Here is an 18893-nt window from a genome sequence, read left to right as displayed (position 1 = left end):
GAAAGGACTGAGAGAATAAATTTATAAGACATTCTCATCATTTAGTGTTTTCATCACTAAATAACTATTAGATGTTAAATGAATTGAATTTTGATTATTATTTCACTCTCCTTATGCAACAGAATGGAAGGAGAATGGAAACTTGCCACACTAGTATTAGGATTCTTCCACTGCATATGTGTGAAAGTGCTGGCTAATAAAGAAGTGGAATAGTTTCCTCTGCCTTATCATATTCTAGCCTCACTGGCCATATAGTACAGTCCTAAACTCGATTTAGGAGCCAAAATGGACCAACTGTTTTCCAGATTTAAGAGATGGTAGAAAGACAGCCAATTCCCACTTCATAGCAAAGCTAAATGCTGCTCCAATTCATATAATGAATAAGTCAGGCAAGTTAACAATGTTGACATCTGAAACATTATTTTTTTCTCTTTTAAATAGAAATGAAATAGAATTATATTAATTTCAAATAAATTTAAATAAATATAGAGTTCTTTGAGCATAAATTATCACATAAATACTTTTCCTCTGGTTACATACTTCCTTATTCTTACTAATTATCCTGAGTTAGCAGAATTTCTAATTTATGTGCCTTGAGCATACAAACAACAACCCCACTTTTTTATCTCCTTACATGACAATATTTGCAAAACATCAGATGAAAGATTTCAGCCAAATAATTTTTCCATCCACTAGTCCTGCAATAGCATGGCCTACTGACGGAAAAGCTTCCTGGCTTCAACACTGAGCTGCTCTCAGGCAGCTTCTAAACTTGAACTGGACATTTTTATTTGTGTGACATTACTACAAGCCCTTCTCATGTTTAGAGCTACTCCACATCAATTCTATCCTCTGAGCTCTGGAAACAAACTGGAAAGCTGGGAGAGAGCTAAGATATACGGAGCTTTTTCAGAGCATTTTGGAAGCCAAAATTATGGAAGACTTTTTCCACTTTGACCATTCATTCTTTGTTATGCTTGGCCTTCATCCCCTCCTGTCACCCTGAAAATGAAAACAACATGTTCATTATTATTCATGGAAATTCATCGGATACGAGGAAGGCATCCCTTTTTCTCCCTCAGCTGTTCAGTTTTTATTTCTTTTGGGAAAGACTATGCTATTCTTTGCTTGGGTAGCAATCCTTTGAGCTGCTGCTTTGCCACCGAGTTCAGCACTGACCACCAGGAAGATGATCATTTGCATTGGCTTCACTGATTCTTATCTGCAGGCTGAACAGGGGCCCCAGCAGCAGCAGCTGCAGCCACAGTCCCAGTTCCTTGTGGCAGGGAGTACAGGGATGCTGGATGCACCTCAGCTGGCCTGGTATTTAACGGTACATGTTTACAGTGCTCCTTGGTGCAACCTCTGTTCCTGACAGGGGCCTACTGGATGTTACCACAGGATAAATGCTTATTTCTATTAGTGCTACTCCTAATTACATGAAATGAGATGCTATCTATTGCAGCTGACATAATTGCATTGACCATTACCTTGTTATTCTCCTATGAGACAGAGAGAAAATACTGTCCTACTTTTTAAATACCAGTAATTAAATTATACATTTGTATTTCTCCTTTTGTAAACAAACTCTTTCTGCTCTTAACAAAGAAGATATTTCCATGTGTTTGGTTCTTCTGCAATTGCTTTTTGAGACTAGATGAGCAGTACCATGATCAATATTCCATATGAGACCATTCAGGGAAGGCCATTTCAGTTACTTATAAAATCTACATTCTATAATTGCATGTTTTACATTGCTATTATACTTAAGCATTTTAACACAGTGTCATTTTCCAAAACTTCTGCCTAGCTTAGGAGCTTTAACTGCCATGTCTACTGTAACCTCAGAACTCTTTTTCTGAAATGGTTAATGCAGAAATTTATGATTTACACAATGGGTTTATTTTATTCTTTTTCCTAACATACCACTCTTTCCAGGTTTTGGCACTAAACATCTGCTTCATTTATTGCCATGTTGTCTGTTTATGCAGTTTGCTTGGTAATTCTGCATTTCCCTGCTGAAGGCAAAGATTTGTCTTTGCCTTGAACAACAGCTTGACTTGTGCTGCACGTAAGTGGCTTATGCTTTACCTCCACATTTGCTCTCTGGTCACTATGCACAACATTTCCCCTGAGATTCTCTTTACAGCAGAGTAATGTTCATGTAAAACCTCCCTTTCCTTTCTGTGTGCCTCATATTACACACAAACTCTGACAGCCAAAAGATACATGTGTCCAAGTCAGTGCTACACAGAGATGTGACACAAAGACATAAAAGATAAAACTTTTCCCTCGAGCTCATGGATAGGCTCTGAATTCCTCTGCTGTGAAGTTCCTGCTGCAGCCCCTTCTCAAGCTGCAGAACCCCACCTCTCTACATAGAGGAGACAGATCTCTGTATCAGAAGTCTACATACACCTGAAAGGGGGTTAAGAGCAGCAGAAAATATTTCATACAATAGCTCTCAATTGACTACAGAGGAGAATAATTTGCAGGACTCTGTAGATTCCCCTCCCCGGAAACATTCTGCTATTTGTTATCTTACCTTCAAAGACACTGCACGTGTGGCAGCACAGGAAGCCATAGATATGCATTAGCCTTTGTGAAAGGTGCATTGTGAATGCAGAGGATAGATTGCTATGAACATGTGCACGTGCACATCATAGAATTGAACTACAATACATGAAAGTGATGCTCAGTGTTAACCGAAACTGCAGTCCCAGCTGTCTAATTTTGAGAAAGTAGGAGCTGTGCGTTGAGCATCCTCAAAGCTAGGCTGTGCTTATTCAGAGTCTAAAAGGGATCTAACAGCCGCACTGTAGGCATGAACGACTGTAAAACCAGGGGTTTAGTACTCGCATCCAGGCTGAGGTCTGTCAGAGACCACACTCTGACACCCGACAGCGGAACCCTCTAAAGCGACACTCGATCTGTCAAAAAGACACTTTTTCGAAGCAGGCGGGGCCGCGGTGGAGGTGGAGCCGGCTCTACCCGCTGCGGGACCGGCGGCTGGGCCGGAGATGCGCTGGGGTGCCGCGGGCCGGGCTTCCTGCTGCCCGCACACCTGGGAGCGGAGCGGGGGCGGGGGCCGGGAGCTCGGGGTACCGCAGCTGTAAAGCGGGCCGGGCCGGGCCAGGCCGGGCCAGGCCAGGCCGGCAGCCGCCGCGGGAGGGCGGCGGCGGGAGCATGGAGCGCTGCTCTCCCCCCGCGCCGGAGCAGGAAGCGGTGGAAGCGTGGCTGGACGATCACGGCGACTTCACCCGCTCTTACTTTGTTAGAAAAGCTACGAGGTAAGACCGGAGCGGCGGCGGATAGAGGCAGTTCCTTTTTTACAGGAAAACCTCGCTCTGTTCCATTTCACTTTGCTGCCTCCAAAGAAAATAAAAAGAAGCGACTCCTACCCCACCCCCGCCGCCCCCGCTCTCGAAAGAGCAAGAACTGAAACCACCACGCAGCAGCTCCGTCCGGCTGCCACCGAAGGGCACATGCGGCGCTTCCCCGCCGGCTCTCGCCTTCAGCTCCCGGTTCGCGGCCGCTCTGCGGCGGGGAGCGCCCGCCCGGCACCGCGAGCTGCTCAGGGAAGCTGCCCCAGCCCCAGAGCTCCCCGTTCTGGACTTTTAGTTATTTGTTTTGTGTTCTTCTCGGGTCAAAACAGACATAGTTAACTTCTCGTGAGTAGTGAGCAACTAGGCATTTCCCCGCCCTGCGAAGTAGGTAGAAGCCTCAAGGAGCATCTGATGTCTTTGGGGAGGGCGGGTTATGTCAGTGCTCAGTCATCTCAAAACAAAGGGCTGCTCTTCCAGGGCTCCGTCACCCTGTGAGTTCATCACCTTTTTTGACATAAGGGCGGCCCCCGCAGCGAGGGCCACGGATTAAGCGCTGCTGAGCCGAGGGCAGAGTATTCGAGACCGGAGCTCCGCCCGAGGAGGGGACTCAGGAGCCCGTCCAGTGGGGAGAGCGCCTCTGGGACGCTGCGCCTTCCCCCGGGAGGGAGGCGGGGGTGCAGCCCGGGCAGGGCGGCGGGCAGGGAGGGGATCGCTGCCCGGATGAGCGGGGTGCAGCCCGGGCAGGGCGGCGGGCAGGCAGAGATCGCTGCCCGGGGAGCGGGCGCGCTGCCGGCAGGGGGCGGCGCGGGGCCGGCGGGCGCCGCCGCTGCTCGGGGGCGGCCGCTCCGCGCTCGCCCCTTCTCGGTGCCGGTTCTTACGAAGAACCCAATATTGAGGACCTGAAGAGCTCGTCTGGGCATTTCCCCCCCTTGACTTGACATGCTGCCTTTTGGAGATAAGACGAGGTATTTGCTCACTGTTGTCACACACTTCAAGAGCGGGACTTCAAGTTGATTTGGAGTAAATTCGGCTATTTTTAGAAGTGGAGTCAGGTTTCCATTTTGAATATTTTCCGATAAACAAAGCCGTGGGGGTGCAGAGCCCGGGCGATCTGCACTCCCACGGTATATCTTAGCGGGAGCTCGGGTTAGTAAGTCCTGCGGTTGGCTCCTCGGACACGGCGTCTCCGCGGGCTCGCTGCGCTCCCGCTCCCGAGCCGCTCGCACCATCTGCTCGCCGCTTCTTCCCCGAGTCACTTGGCGGGGATGGGTGCATTCTGAATGAGGTTTTGCTGCTGCTGCTCCTCTCTGCATGGGATGGGGCGGTAAGAAGAGAAATCCCCATTAATAATTGACTCGCAGAGAGCTAGAAAGCTTCAGGGGTCACCTGCTCGCTTGTGACCATCTGTTAGGCAGTCCCCTTGCTGCTGCTGCTCTCTTAGGTTTATTCAACCGGGAGGGAAAAACCTTTGAAATGTTTTTTAAATGTGGATTTATTTTTTTTTTTAAGGCTGTACATTGGTGCAGGATGCATAGATGGAAGTAGTTAACCTTGATGTTTGCTCTCCCGAGCACCAGTGCATGGTGTGGCACTGAAGGGCAGCTTGTTTGCCCAGGAAATAGGGTGCTAGCAGCTTTAAGAAGTAACATTTTCCTAGTTCAGCCTATCACGCCTCCTTTGGAAACTGGATGTAGTATTGAACAAATAGGAATGCTAATTAATAGTAACCACTGTGTCAGATTTGTTTTCCCCATGGGCAGGATGGGTTAGCTTTTTTTTTTTCCACTCTGAGGCACAGTTTTGCGTTTGTGCCGTTCTGAGAGAGGCAAGTACTTCAGACAAAACAATTCAGTGAGTCTCCGAGATAATGCCTCTGCAGTTAGAGAGGGGTTTGCAGAAACACTGGACTTTTGAGCCCTCGCTTGGCAACAATTCTGTGATGTTTCTGAAATGACGGAAACATTGCAATTGTGTCAAAACTCTCTTCTCTGCTGTCTTGCATAGAATGTTCTTTGTCCTTATTGTATAAATAGAAAACTATATTTAATAAGGAATATCTCTGTTATATGTAAGTTTGTATTTAGAAAGACAAATGACAAATTACTTCACTGTATGTTGATACAAAGATGGTAACATGTAGAGCTGAGTGGTTTGAAAGAACAGCTGTACTTTTTAAAGAGGTTTAGTGTTCCACTTGGTAGTGTTATTTGGGGCTTGAAAAAAGAAAATCCTAGCATTTAATACTGTGCTTTGTTTTAGTTGAATCTTTGCAGCGCAGCAAACACTGAACAAAGACTATGATGTTAATGTTTTGCTACTTAGCATTATATTTACTCTCTCAAGTAAAGCAGGGTTCCCTGAACTAGTTTCAACACTTTTCTAATCATAATTTACTGCTTCTCTTTTTTTTGTTTTGTTTCATAATATGCCAGAGTTCTCACAGGTCCTGGAAGCAATAGACCAAGAAGTTAGTTAATCTGGTGTTTTGCAGAGCATGGAGGCATATTCAGCTGCATGTTGTGAGGCACAATTGCTAAGGGATAAAGATAGTTTCTGTATCTGTTTCTCAAATATTTCTACATAGGAATAGGAAAAGATCGCCTGCTTCATCTCTTTTGACTGCATAATACAAGCTGTTTCCACTCACATTAATGAGCTTTGAATTAGAACCTAATTTAGAAATTTTATAATGAGTTTGAGTAGTTAATATATTTTTTTCTGCAATTAATTAATTCCCACAGTGTTTGATATGGTAGTTCTGTTGGTAATTTCCAGACACAAAGAAGTTTTAATTAAGTGTCTAAAAAATACCTAGAAGATGTATGCTTTGTGATTTTTTAAGTATGGGGTTAGGGTTATCATCTCATATAATTGAATAGTTGCCTCCTGATCCAGTTTGCATAGGGCAGTTTTATATTAGTATCCCTTGTTGTGGTTTGAATAAAAATTGTATTTTTTGGTGAGGTGGCACTTTAAAAAGATGTTTCTTTCTATTCACAATATGTTCATAAAGTGACAACTGTTGGAGTCACTGTGCTCCCCAGCCCATGTGCTGGCTTCTTGGAGAGAAGGGCTGCAGGTTGTCAGCTTAACAAGTGTGCACCTGTGTTTCTCTCTCCCCTCCGATGTGTTGCAGAAGATGAGCACATTCCAAGGGCTCACACCTTGTATTTTGATCTGCAATGCCTCGAGGCTGGCAGTGGCTGCAGGAAGGCCACATCCCGGCCTCCTTCCAGGCTGGGCTCCCTTTATGGATATTGTCCGATAAAACTGCGCTGATTGACTTCCACGGGAGCAGTGCGAGGCTGCAATCCTACACGCCTGTAATCCAGGTGAATAGCTGGAGTCCTCCCTCCTCTGAGGAGGTGAATGAACTGGGATCCTATGAGTAGGAAGGTATGAAATCAGATATTTATTACTTTATCTTGTACCAGGCAGGTGAGTGGCATGTGGAGGCAATATAAATAGCTCTTATCTGTGAGGTGCTGTTCCAAGATGATCAAAGTGCAGCACAACAAAGGGGAAGTGTGTCACCGGCACACTTGGGGACGGGATGAATTTGGTTCACTCAGTGAGGCTGTGGTGGCTGACAAAGCTTCTGGCTGGAGAGTTTGACACTGCACACCTAAGGGTCAAGAGTTTTTAAATGCCTTGCTCCTATGAAGTTGAAGCTTTTTTTCTTTTTTCCCTGTGTCTTTTTATTTTCCCCTTCCCACAGTTTTAGAATTGCTTATCGTATTCCAGCTTCCGAGAAGCAGAAACATTTTCAAGTAAGGTGATTCTGCTTTGCTGCTGCAACTATGGTTGTTCTAACTAGATGATATAAAGGCATTATCTGCTGGGGTTTGGGTCACATTTATGGCTAAATTCATTAGCCTTTTTGTCTTTCTGAAGTTTTGTCTTTTTACATTCCTTTAAAAAAAAACAATGCATGCCTTGCCATGCTATAACATCACACTTATTTCAACCCGCTATGGAATATTTTTGTACTTCTGACTTCCTGCTTGTCCCTGTTTTAAAAATATGGGAGTGATTCTTAGTGCTCTTGGCTCTCAGAAGCAGCAGACTCCAAAACAGCAAAAGTATTTTTTTTTCTCTCAACTGGAGGTAACTGTATTCTTACAGGCAGAATTTTACCTGATTCCCTAAATGTATGGTGTGCTGAAGATAAATTATTGACCCAAATCCTACATGCCCTTCAGTTGAAATAAGATTAATTTGTTATAAATACATCTTGTTTTATTAGCAGGTTTGAGAAATATTTACAAATGAATTAAGGTGAGGTTGTATTTGGAAAAATAAATGTTCTTAACAGTATGGTACTTCGCAGTACTTCCCCGAGGATTCCAGAACTGGTGTTTACTGGGAAACTGTGCTAAAATTCAGATATTGCATTACTTGAATATATCAGTTACATTTATTACTTGGAGAAAACTCAAGCACAGTTTTTTGGGACTCTTTTTTTTTTTTTTCTTCTTGATGGCTAGTGGACAATCAATTTCTAGTGTGCTGCCTGTGGTACTGCATTAGTCAGGACATTTGCCTTCTAGTCTCTGTCTAGAGGGCTTTTAAAAATGTCTTTCAGTGTGAGCCAGCTATCTGAAGTTCAAGCTCCTAAATATTATGTGTCACATGTGTTCAGTGCATTGGTACTGAGTGTGTGCTTATTTTTTCTAACTGAATGGAATTTCTGATTTTCAAAGATAAAGCTATTGGATGTTTTCTGCACTGAAATGTGCTGTAGCCTGTGTTTTTTCTTTAAAAGGTGTTGCATACCAAAAAAAAAAAAATAATCCTAAAAATGCACAGGTATGAACTCCTATAAGCACTCCTAACATAAGCTTGGTGAGTAGATAGTGGGCTTTGAAGTTCCACGATTGAAGGACCCCAGTAGCTTTCATGGAGGCACAGAATCCTGTGCAGATAGTTGGGATATGCTGCAAGGGGACTGCATTTTCTAAGTTACCCAGTGTAAAGCATTAATGAGAGGGCTGCAGACCCACTGATTCTTGGGACCACAGCCTGAAACCCACAGGAAGCAGTGGTGTTAATGGAGGGGGTCAGAATATTTTCTCCCACTTACTTGGCTTTATTGGATGTTTACCAAGCTTTTCTGAGATCTAAGTACAGGGAAAAAAATCAATTTCTGTTTGAGTCTTGGAAAGTTTTCTTGTTGGTATAATGATGCTCATAGTATCCCACTTATAAATAATGTATCAATATCCTTCCTTATGCCTTTCACGATAACAGCAAAGCTTTAAGATGCTCCCAAAATATTTTAATTACTGATTCAGGAATCTGAGGAATGTTACCAGTATTCACCTAGTTGCAAATGTGATTGACTACATCTGGCATTTGTTGTTGGAAATAAAGTGAGGTGAAAGCTGGAGTATTTTGGAAACAATCTTTAAAACAGCAATTACTGTAGACTGAAGAAATTGTCATTTGAGAAATGATAAGAAATGACTTACTAGCAATTTACATCTTAAATTCCCCCAAAGCTCTAAACTGAACTCCTACACAGTATCTTTGGTATGGGGATGAACAAGTCAGCAGAAACTGTGAGTGGCTACAAGGAGAATGTGCTTTCACTCAGTTCCACTTGCCCTGTGCAATGAAGAAACAAATGGGTGTGCACATTAATTAAAATACACTGGTGAGTCTTAGAGTATGGGTAGAAAATAAGATGGGGCAAACCACTCTGACAGTTTTTGCCTCTTTCTGTTTCAGGCTAACCATTACCATATTACAGTACTTTTGATCTTTTGATCTCCTCTGCAGGAGACTCAAGAAAGTTCGACAGCTTTCTTTGATTTCTAAGTTATAGAGGATCACGGAGGTTCTGTATTGGGTACCTGCTGAAGAACCCTCATGTAAAGAGGATACAGGCAATACATTCTTGACGTGAACTAATATGCTACCACCTACTTTCATTTTCACCCTTAAATTGTTTTGGTTTTGTCATGGAAAAATATAGTTAATAAAAGCACAGTATAGAAGTACTTCTTTTCCTTACTGGAAAAGAAACATACATAAATTTATATAGAATGCTTTCTCATTTATACGATTGACTTGAAGAAAACTATATTTTAAAAAGGGCATTAAATACAGAAGGAGCTATTTGTAAACTGCCAGAAAAGAAGCCCTACTCAAACAGCCCTCATGTATAACACAATGAGTGTAATTTCACATTGGGTTTGGCATTGAAAATATCGCCGCAAAGTATATTTGCTTAGTAAAAGATATGTATTTTCCCACTTATTCGCGCATTATGTGCACTCACCCCAGCAGAGAGAGCCATCCCAGAGCCTCTGCACTTCAGTCATACTTAAACTCTGGTTTAGGAATTCAGGTGGAAATTAACCAGTGCTGAAGATTTATGTGAGGTCTCCAAGCACATGTTAACTCTTAATCCATTTTTCACTGAAATTACTGGTATTGTCTTACTGCTTTCCCAACAAAACCATTTGTACCTAGTTATTGTTATTTTTTTTCTTTTTTTATGGGCTGGGAAAAAGAAGCAAACATAGGGAGGAGAAATAAAGGTCAGGTTTTAGAATTTTAACTTTAATCCCTGAGGATTTATTCTGTCTTTATTTATAGTGCAAATAGAAAGTCTCTTTATGGAAGAAAGCTTTCTTGTAAAAAGTGAAGCTTGAAGTTAGGTTATTAAAGAAAACTTGAAAATAGCCAAGAATAGCCTAACACTATAGTGTTAGTTTTCCAATTTGAATACTTTTGCTACTAGTAAAGCCACCTCTGCCTTCTATTTTTTTAAAAATGAGCATTTAGACAAGATGAAAATTCCATCGTTCTAAAAAGTTATTTCAGTCTCTCATGAGCATGGTTGGAATCAAACATTAATGTTCTAAATTAAGACCTGTATTCAAACAGAAGTCATTTGTGCCAATTGAAATGTTTAAAGCTAAATGTATGCTAATATATTTGACCAAGTTGTGCTAAAAAACTGGCACTGTTGTATTTCATATTCCAGAACTACTTGCCTACCACTGTGAGAAATGACACCTCCAGTAACTGTAATTGGGAGGGGTTTAAGGAAAAACATCTAGTGTTTTGTTAATCTACTATTTTAGTCAGTTTGAAAACATTCCTTTTACAGTTTACAGTCTGTTTGCTGTTTTCATCTAACGAGGCCTTATACAATTTCTTTAAATCTTTCCATTGCTAGAAAAGAGACAAAACCACTTAGAATGTGATTGTGAAATGGGAAATACTAGAAAGAAAATGGGAAGGCAAGTATAATAACCAAGCAGGTTTGTATTTCAAACTCCTTTGCTAAAACTGAATAGTTTTGGAGTTTTTGCTAATGCTTTAAATGATTTCTGTGACTAAATTATGTCAAGATGCTGGAGAGAAATATTAAGACATCTAGTGGTTATTTAATGGAAGGCAATTGATAAAACAGTTATGAAGTTTAGCTTGAAATATTATTGATTTCAGCATTGTCAGGATTAGGCTACAGGAATTCAGACACTTGAAAGATGGCATTTTCTGGTAGGCAAGTTTGTAATCCCTCTGCTGAAGTGTTACCAATAACTGCTGCTTTGAATGAAAAATTAGCAGAACAGTTTGGAGAAGCTAAAACTACTAAAACATCATACATGGTAAATATGAGTGGTTTGTGAGTGACAGGGAAAACCGGGAATTATTTGCTGTTTCATTGAAAACTACTTATTACTGTGTTCTGTTATGGAACTGCGAGTGTTATGCATTCTTTGTGCAAGGTAAGTAGCACTCAGTTTTTACTGTTGTTGTTGCACCTCAGCGTTACTTATCTTTGCATTCTGTTTTTTGTACGTTTCCACCAAAGGTGCCAAGTAGTTGTGCTGAATGGTCACATTGGTGTGTTCTTACATAGGCTATATGTAAGCAAGACAATTGCAACCTGGCTGTTAAACATCTCCACTGGGTTGGGTTGTTGTTTTTTTGGGTTTTTTTGAGAAGTCTGCTGTGTACTTTGAAGATGATCACAATGAAGCAAAGATGGGTACAATAAATTATTTCATGTTCCTGGTGTATGAGTAGCATAGTGATTAGTGTTGTGTCAGTATGGTTTGATGCACACGGCACAGGAAATGCAGCCAAGTCCTCTTCAGCTCTACACGTGCCTTCCTGCATGACCTGGCTCAAGACATGTTGCTTCCTTGTGTCTGTGTTTTCTCAACCATTGATTTTTTTTTTGTTTGTTTTATTGCCTATTAATACTGAAAACTTCTTGCTTTAGGGACAGGTCTATCTGTGCAGCAATTAACAATTCAGGGCCAAAGTCTTAATTCTTCTGAAGCTTGCAAGGTCTCATGTACTGCAGATTACTTGTTCTTGTATATAAGGAGTGACAGAGAGGGGAGGATCACACCATCTTTTTTCTTTTTTTCTTCAATGTTTTGCCTGCCATTGCATTTTTATCCCCTTCTTAGCACTATCACTTAAAAATTCCTCTCCAGTTTTGTCATCTGCTGATGAAGTCACCGACCAAATTCAGCAGTCACTACTGTCATGCTTCGTAGAGGAAAGATTGGATTTGGCTGATAGGAATGACTAAAAATTGCTAACTTCATATTCTACTATTCCTGTTCATGAGCTGTGGAATAAATTGTCTTTCTTGAGTGAAGGCTCATATTAAAGGGTCACAGTGCAGTAAAGGATGCATTCCAGTCGTGAGGCATGTGGGTCCTGTAGCTCTTCAACTCAGTGATTACCATGCTGGGATAGAGACACTGCACTGAGTTTAACTGCATGGATCACTGTGGATCAGTATCTGCTCCTGAAACCTCTAAACTAAAGCCAGAGTCTTGTCCTTACAATCAGCTCTTGACAATGCCAGTGCTTACTGAAGACTCTTCCTATGAATAGTCCCAAGTGTTGGTTTCTTCCTGCAGTCCTTTCAAATAACATCTTAATTGTACATGGAACTCGGTGCTAATTTCCAGGAGCCTCACTCGTGGCTCAGGATGTGTCTAGTGTCAGATATCTGCTGTGCTATTTCTGTGCTCTGAGAGTACTTGTGTTAGCCATAATACCCTTCTTGTCATGCATTGTTAAATAGGCCTGAGTGCCAACAAGCGGACGCATGTCAAGGCACCTAGCGATTTTAAATTGAGTTAGAATAAGTCAGCTCATGCGAAATGCTGGTTCTTCCACCCCTGTGTGTAACTGGGTGAGTAAAAGGAGCTAAATAGTTTCCTTGTTAGAAGAGGCATTTGGTAAAGGTCACTGAACACTGTTCTTTTTCCAGTTGAATTTGAATGGCTTTCCTGTTGCCCAAAGTAAAATACTTAACAGGCTTGAGGTTGAAAGCCATGCTTTAACCGGTTTAGTTAAGGATTTGTTGTTGGTGTTAATCTAAAGAGCTTTCTGAGAATCATGCAGTATGTTGGCAAATTATTGAACCATCACCCAAGAGAAATCAAAGGACATGAATATGTTACTCATAATTATGCAGCTTCACATACAGCTCTGTTCAATGTTTAAGTGCTTCATAAACAGTGCTGATAGCCAACAAGTAGTTCAGTTCTTGTTAAACATTATTCCTTTCATGTGAAAGGTATTACAGCTGTGTTCCACATCCCTCAATAACCTCCATAAGAAATGGAGGTTATTTTACACAGTAAAAAGGCAAGAGGGTAAAAAATTAATGCTGTCACGGCCACAGTTTGAGAACAGGTATTAGCATTCAGAGTACATTGTTCTTACTGATTGCTATTGCTACACCATTAAGGCCTGGGGAAATCATAACACAACACTGCAGAATAAACAAAATGACAGGTTTCTACTGATAAATTAAATTTCTGCTGTAGTTTTTTCTTTTTATGCATGAAGGGTAACAGACTCTTTCTCTGCCTTGCATCTTGTATCAACACATCAGTGTATGTAAATTCAGTGTACATCAAGAGAAGGGAAAAGGATAGCTTTTTATATTCGCCTTTCCTCAGGAGTCAGTAGGCAGTGAATCAGATTGCTCTGCAAATTGCAGTTGCCCAACAACAGCACAGGTTCATTTCCAGACATGCCTTCAAACATGTGCATTTTCAATTACACGGCTTCTGAGCCTCATCAGTCATTGGAGAACCCCCTCCATCTGGTACCATGTCATTACTGCTACTTTTCAATCTTACCTTCCATTAATGCCAGTCCTCAGTGCTCAGAAAGGAAGTCAGCACACACGTGAATCTGGGTCAAGTCAGCAATCTTCTTTAAAACTATCAATTTTCTATACCTACCTACTTCTGTCTGAGGTTTAAATGCCTCCAGCTGGCATTTGCAAGTTCCTTTCTGCAGCATTAGTGCTGGATGATAGTTTTGTTTCGGAGAAGCCAAAATTTCCAGGTTATTTTTTATTTTGAGGTGATCAGAGTAAAACAAAAAGGACCCACCAATAATGCACCTGCTAACAAGAGTTAGCTGCACTGATTTTAGAGGTTGTACTGTATTTACATACAGATTTTCGTATCTTTAGCTTTTTAATTTTCTTAAGGATATTTTGGGTCATTTTAATTGAAAATGTTTATTCTTTCTCATTCAGTCTAATAAATGAAAATTCTAAGTGTAACCAAGTGCTAGGTTCTTATTTTGGCTCTCAGTGAAACAACTTTTGCACATGTGACACTGTCCTATGCAAATCATATTATGCATTGCAGTAATGAATGGTCACAGTTCCCACATTTAATGTTTAAGTAATGGAAAGTAATATTGTTGAAGTCAAATTTGTTATGATATATTAGTTGTTCTTTGCTTCACTGCAAGAAACACTTGCATGAGGTTACTGCACAAAAATAGGTATCACTGCTTTAACTAAAGGAGGATCATTGGGTTTTATGAATTCAATTTTTTTTACAGCATTTTTTGTTTTTTTCAATTTTTTTTTTTTTTTATAGCATTTTGTTTTCCTACAGTTGAGGTCTCCAAATGGCGATGGAAGAAACTCTTTCAAGCCTTCCTAACAGAAATCAAATGAGTTTCCTTTTGTGGATGGCTTGCTATTAAAAATAATATTGTTGGACTTTAGATTTTAATTGATCACTTTGCTGTGAGTTAAGGGCCAATTGTGTTTGCAGTATTGCATCTTACAGCAAAGATAAAGGTGTGCTCTAAGGAAAATAAGACAGTGCTTTTCATATGTAATGTACACTGATGTGTGTAACTGATCAGCAGCTGACTAACCTGACTCACTTCCATGGCTTCATTCAGCTTCACTCTTCAAATTCCTGTGGTCTGCTGAGTAAATAAAAAATATCCCAAATTTAAAACATGACCACCATGAAAGGTTTCCAAAAGATCAGACTTGTTAATAGGATTTTTGCTGTTCTGAGGCTCAAATGTTATGTAATATAGCAAAAACCCATTTCTTCCGAGATTAGGGCATTTGCTGTGAGGAATCCTTGACACTAAGCAAATAAAATAAAAAGCCCAGTATTTAAAAAAACCCAACCAAACAAAAGACAAAAAAAAGCCTGAAAGAAAAACCCCCAGATTTTGGATGAGAAAATGATATTGTGATAAAAAAAGGAGACTCATGTTATGATATGCTGTATTTAGTGAGGACATTTTTAGGGTTGGCTTTCTAGTACTAAGTTAATTTGAGAAGCACAGTTAAATACTAGAAATGCATGGCATTTTTTGATTGGTGGTGAACACTTAAAAATACAGTTTTAGGGTTATTCAGTATTTGGGGTTGAGTTAGACAATGAGTGTCATCTGCAAGGAAAGGAAATAGGAGAGATGCATGAGAATAGTCTGTTCTTATTTTGAAAGGGGTTGAATTGGTAATAATAAAGTTTCTTTGTTTTTTAAGCAAAGCTTTTATGCTTTGAGTCCAACTAGTATTTTTTATTAACTTGGAGGGCAAGGAGGTTAACTTTAGAAACAGTATATTGCAACAGAAAAATAGGAAGGACTGCTGGTGATTGCAGGTGATTGACTGAGAGAATTAAAGTTTGAAATTCTTTTTAGAGGTTAAAACCAGAAAGTTCTGTCTTCAAATGAATATATATATATATATATATCTTATACAGAAATCCAAATCTTGGGAATGGAAAAGACTGGAACATTTCAGTCACAAAATGATGGTGCAAACTTCTGATCTGTACTCTGAAAGCCAAAGCATAAGTGGTCGTTCTCTGCCCTATTCAGGTATTTCCTCTAGGCAAAAATAGCTTTTTTACGGGGCAGAAAATGTTACTGCTTAATCTGGGCTAAGTGCTGCATAAAATTGGGGAATATTGATGTAGAGGAGTCTAAAGGTGCATCAGTATCCACTGTGTGAAAAGGTTTAGTTATCCTCTCACAGTGCTAGCTTCCAGTATGTGCTGGAGGATTTTCAATTCACGTCATTTGCTGTATTTTTGGTTTTGTTTGACAGAGAAATGGTTAATGCATGGTTTGCTGAGAGAGTTCACACCATCCCAGCCTGCAAGGAGGGAAACAAGTCCCAGAGTGAGGCCTGTGCCTGTCACCAGCCTGCCTGTGCCGAGACCACCAACTCCGGGACACCAGCAAGGAAAATCTCCGCTTCTGAATTTGACAGACCCTTAAGGCCTATTTTTGTCAAGGACTCAGTAGGAGCAGTGAGCTTCCTCTCTGGCTCTGACAAGAAGGAACAGATGCCTCTGCCATCTCCAAGGATTGAGACCAGTGCAGGGGATCAGTGCTCCAGACTATTAGAACTTGTGAAAGATATTTCTAGTCACTTAGATGTCACAGCTCTTTGCCATAAGATCTTCCTACACATCCATGAGCTGATCGCAGCCGATCGCTACTCCCTGTTCCTGGTGTGTGAGGACAGCTCCAACGAGAAGTTCCTCGTGAGCAGGCTCTTTGATGTGGCAGAAGGATCCACCCTGGAAGAAGCTTCCAACAACTGCATTCGCCTGGAGTGGAACAAGGGCATTGTGGGTCACGTGGCAGCCATAGGGCAGCCTCTCAACATCAAGAATGCCTATGAGGTAAGCCAAGGAAATTGGTCTTCAGCAACTCTTGAAAAAGTAGAAGCTGCTACATCATCAGCTGCTGGAATATTGCCATTTTAGTGCCTGTATTTGGTGCTGTATTGACTTGAAGTGGCTGAGATGCAAACTTGACACTGGTTTTGGTTATAATACATGTATTGTAGATACATGTGCGTACAGAGACGTGAAGCTGGGACTAAAGAAATCAGTTCTGTTGAGGTCATTATTCAGTTTTCAATACTGAGGTGAAAAAATGAAACAAGCAATCTCTCATAAAAACAAAACCACAAACCACATTATGAGACTGTTCTTCTGTGGGCACAGATCTTTTAGTGTATTACTGCAATTTCTTCTTGATGATAAAAGGTAAACTAGGGATGGTTAATCCATGAGCATATTTATTATAATGATGGTCTAGGCTCAAAAACAAGGCTTCTCCTAGGGCTTGAGTTTTTTGTTTATAGCAACAGTCTTAATCTATTGGCACTCATGTTCCACACAAATGCTTTTCTGTTGTTACCACACTGATAGGAACAACTTTATATAACTATTGGCTGGTAATGGAACCTTTGTTATCCTGGGTTACAGTCAAATAAAATATTAAACTTTTCTTAATTCATAAACCAAGGAAGGAAAAGAACTGGTCTTTAAGCTAGTAGTCTAAAAATAGCATTTTTTTTTTTCTTGTATCAGGATCCAAGATTCAATGCAGAAGTTGACCAGATCACAGGGTATAAGACTCAGAGCATTCTCTGTATGCCAATAAAGAATCACAGGGAAGAGGTAAGTTGTAGTCTTGGGATCACTTCATGTAACACTGTTTCCAGTCGTGCTGATGCTTTAAACTTTCATTAGCTGGCAGTCATCATCTACCAACCATCTTTTTTTTTTTTTTTTAACAAGACTGCTTATGTTTGTTTAGACTGTAATTTTATCTTATCTAGTTGAGTAATGTAAGCCAAAGGCAACTGTCAGGAAGAGTTTAATTCCCAAATGCAGCAGTAGAATATATATATATATATATATATTTAACTCCAGAAGTGCTGTTCCTACTTCCTGTACTCAGTATCTGTCAGCATTGAAGTTCTCTGCACACTTACTGGTCTATCTCAAATTGTGATTAAGTTACTGTACTTCAGCTTAGCTTGTATCTATATTGCTCAATTCAGAGGGCACAAACTGGGTTTTATAATTTTCTGAAAACCTGATTATTTTTACACTCTCTTAACATGGTTCCTAATTTATTACTTATGAGCTAAGAGCCTGACATCAGGCATTGAAAAACACAGTGTCAATGTGATTCAGAAAAGTCATCCTCAAGTCATAACTTAAATCAGTCCTAATTTGAAACAATGTGAATCTGCTCACTGAACTCTTGCCCATATTTCCTCTCCATGCTGCATCTCATGGGAGCTCTCTCATCCTGTCTCATCCTATTGCAGTAGGAAGAATTTTTCCTATGGGCTAACAACACCTTCTTACCCTGACTATTTGAAGAGTGAATTCAGTGAAGTCCATGAAAGCCAATGAATGGGGAAAAGAGGAGATGCACTCTTTGGGAGTAAGGAAAGTCTGGTTGGATTTTCTTTGATCCTCACTGCAGTGGCCTTTAATCAGTTCTAGAATACTCATAAAATATAAGGCCCTCCACACAGTGTGTCAGAGCTTTGAAATGGGGATTTCTCTCCTGGAATTCATTTATTTTTCAGAGTGTTCATAGTTTGCTTCCAGAAAGCTCGAGCTCCCAAAAAGAAATGTTGCCAAGATTGATTTGAAGGCATCATACCTTTTTTCTGCTCTTCCATCTTTCACTCCTCTTCTAGAGTGTCACCTTGACTTCTACTGCATTGAACCTTTTTTTTTACAAAGTAAATTTATTAAACTCCTGCATTAACTTGTTTATTGAATCTTATTCTAGCCAACCCAGATGATCAGCCGGTATTTCCTTTCTTCACATTCTGCAAATTTCAGCTTAAATTTTTTGTTCCATTCTTCCAAGGACAGCACTTGATCCTTTCCTCCTCCCATTCCTGCTTAAAAGTCTTCCTCTTTCCCCCTGGCAGCAGTCACTGCTGGCCCTGGGCCAGAAGATGAACAAAGCAGATGCCATGTGAAGAATTGTCAGGGATCAGTGGTCCATGTCAGGCTGAAGCAAGGCTTCCAATTTCACCCAAGCCATGCCATTTTCTTTTTGTCAAATGGAAAGAGATGGTATGCCCCACAGAACTGGGTACAGAAATGAGCTACAAAGCCTTGCTGCCTGGGGAGTGTGGAAGTGCTCAGTTCTCACCGGGTGCTGGTGGTGGGTGGGGAAGGCATGAGAGCTGCAGTCTGTTTATCCAGTCCTCCATGACTGAAGGGCTGAATAAACCTGCAATGGGCCGTGTCTTCGGCCAGCTTCCTCCTCCTGAGTGCATCAGCAAGCGGAAATGAAGCGGGAATTTGTTTATTTTGACAAGTTCAGCCAACGTGAAATTTGAGGAGTCTTATACTCACAAGCAATAACTTGAAGGTGTTAAACTGTAAGGTTTCTCACAGGGAAGGATGGCAGTTACTAATTTTTTTCAGAGTTCTACAGTCTCTACCAGAACGTTTCTCTCGT

General features: G+C 40.9%; 1 protein-coding gene and 1 long non-coding RNA gene across 8 annotated transcripts in view; one reads left to right on the top strand and one right to left on the bottom strand.

Moving 5' to 3' along the window:
• Positions 1-18893, top strand: part of PDE5A (phosphodiesterase 5A) — a 105726-nt gene that overhangs the window by 52295 nt on the left and 34538 nt on the right. For 3 of the 7 annotated variants that reach the window (XM_063157034.1, XM_063157033.1, XM_063157032.1), the window contains 2 exons: positions 15706-16288; positions 16985-17074. In XM_063157034.1, coding sequence (XP_063013104.1) covers positions 15706-16288; positions 16985-17074 — 673 coding nt within the window. Of the gene's footprint in view, positions 1-3171; positions 3291-4154; positions 4292-4514; positions 4651-6462; positions 6723-15705; positions 16289-16984; positions 17075-18893 lie in introns of those variants that run through there. The other 4 variants (XM_063157037.1, XM_063157031.1, XM_063157036.1 and 1 more) reach the window with 4 other exon arrangements.
• LOC134418568 (uncharacterized) overlaps positions 4519-18893 on the bottom strand; it is a 56903-nt gene continuing 42528 nt past the window's right edge. The window contains exons 5-6 of the long non-coding RNA XR_010027813.1: positions 14508-14561; positions 4519-4633 (exon numbers count right to left, since the gene is read on the bottom strand). This is a non-coding gene — a long non-coding RNA (uncharacterized LOC134418568). The remainder of the gene's footprint in view (positions 4634-14507; positions 14562-18893) is intronic.

This window comes from Melospiza melodia, chromosome 5 (genome assembly GCF_035770615.1).
Source record: "Melospiza melodia melodia isolate bMelMel2 chromosome 5, bMelMel2.pri, whole genome shotgun sequence".
Taxonomy (NCBI): Eukaryota; Metazoa; Chordata; class Aves; order Passeriformes; family Passerellidae; genus Melospiza; species Melospiza melodia.
The sequence above is the reverse complement of the archived record's forward strand: the minus strand, read 5'-3'. Positions and strand labels throughout refer to the sequence as shown.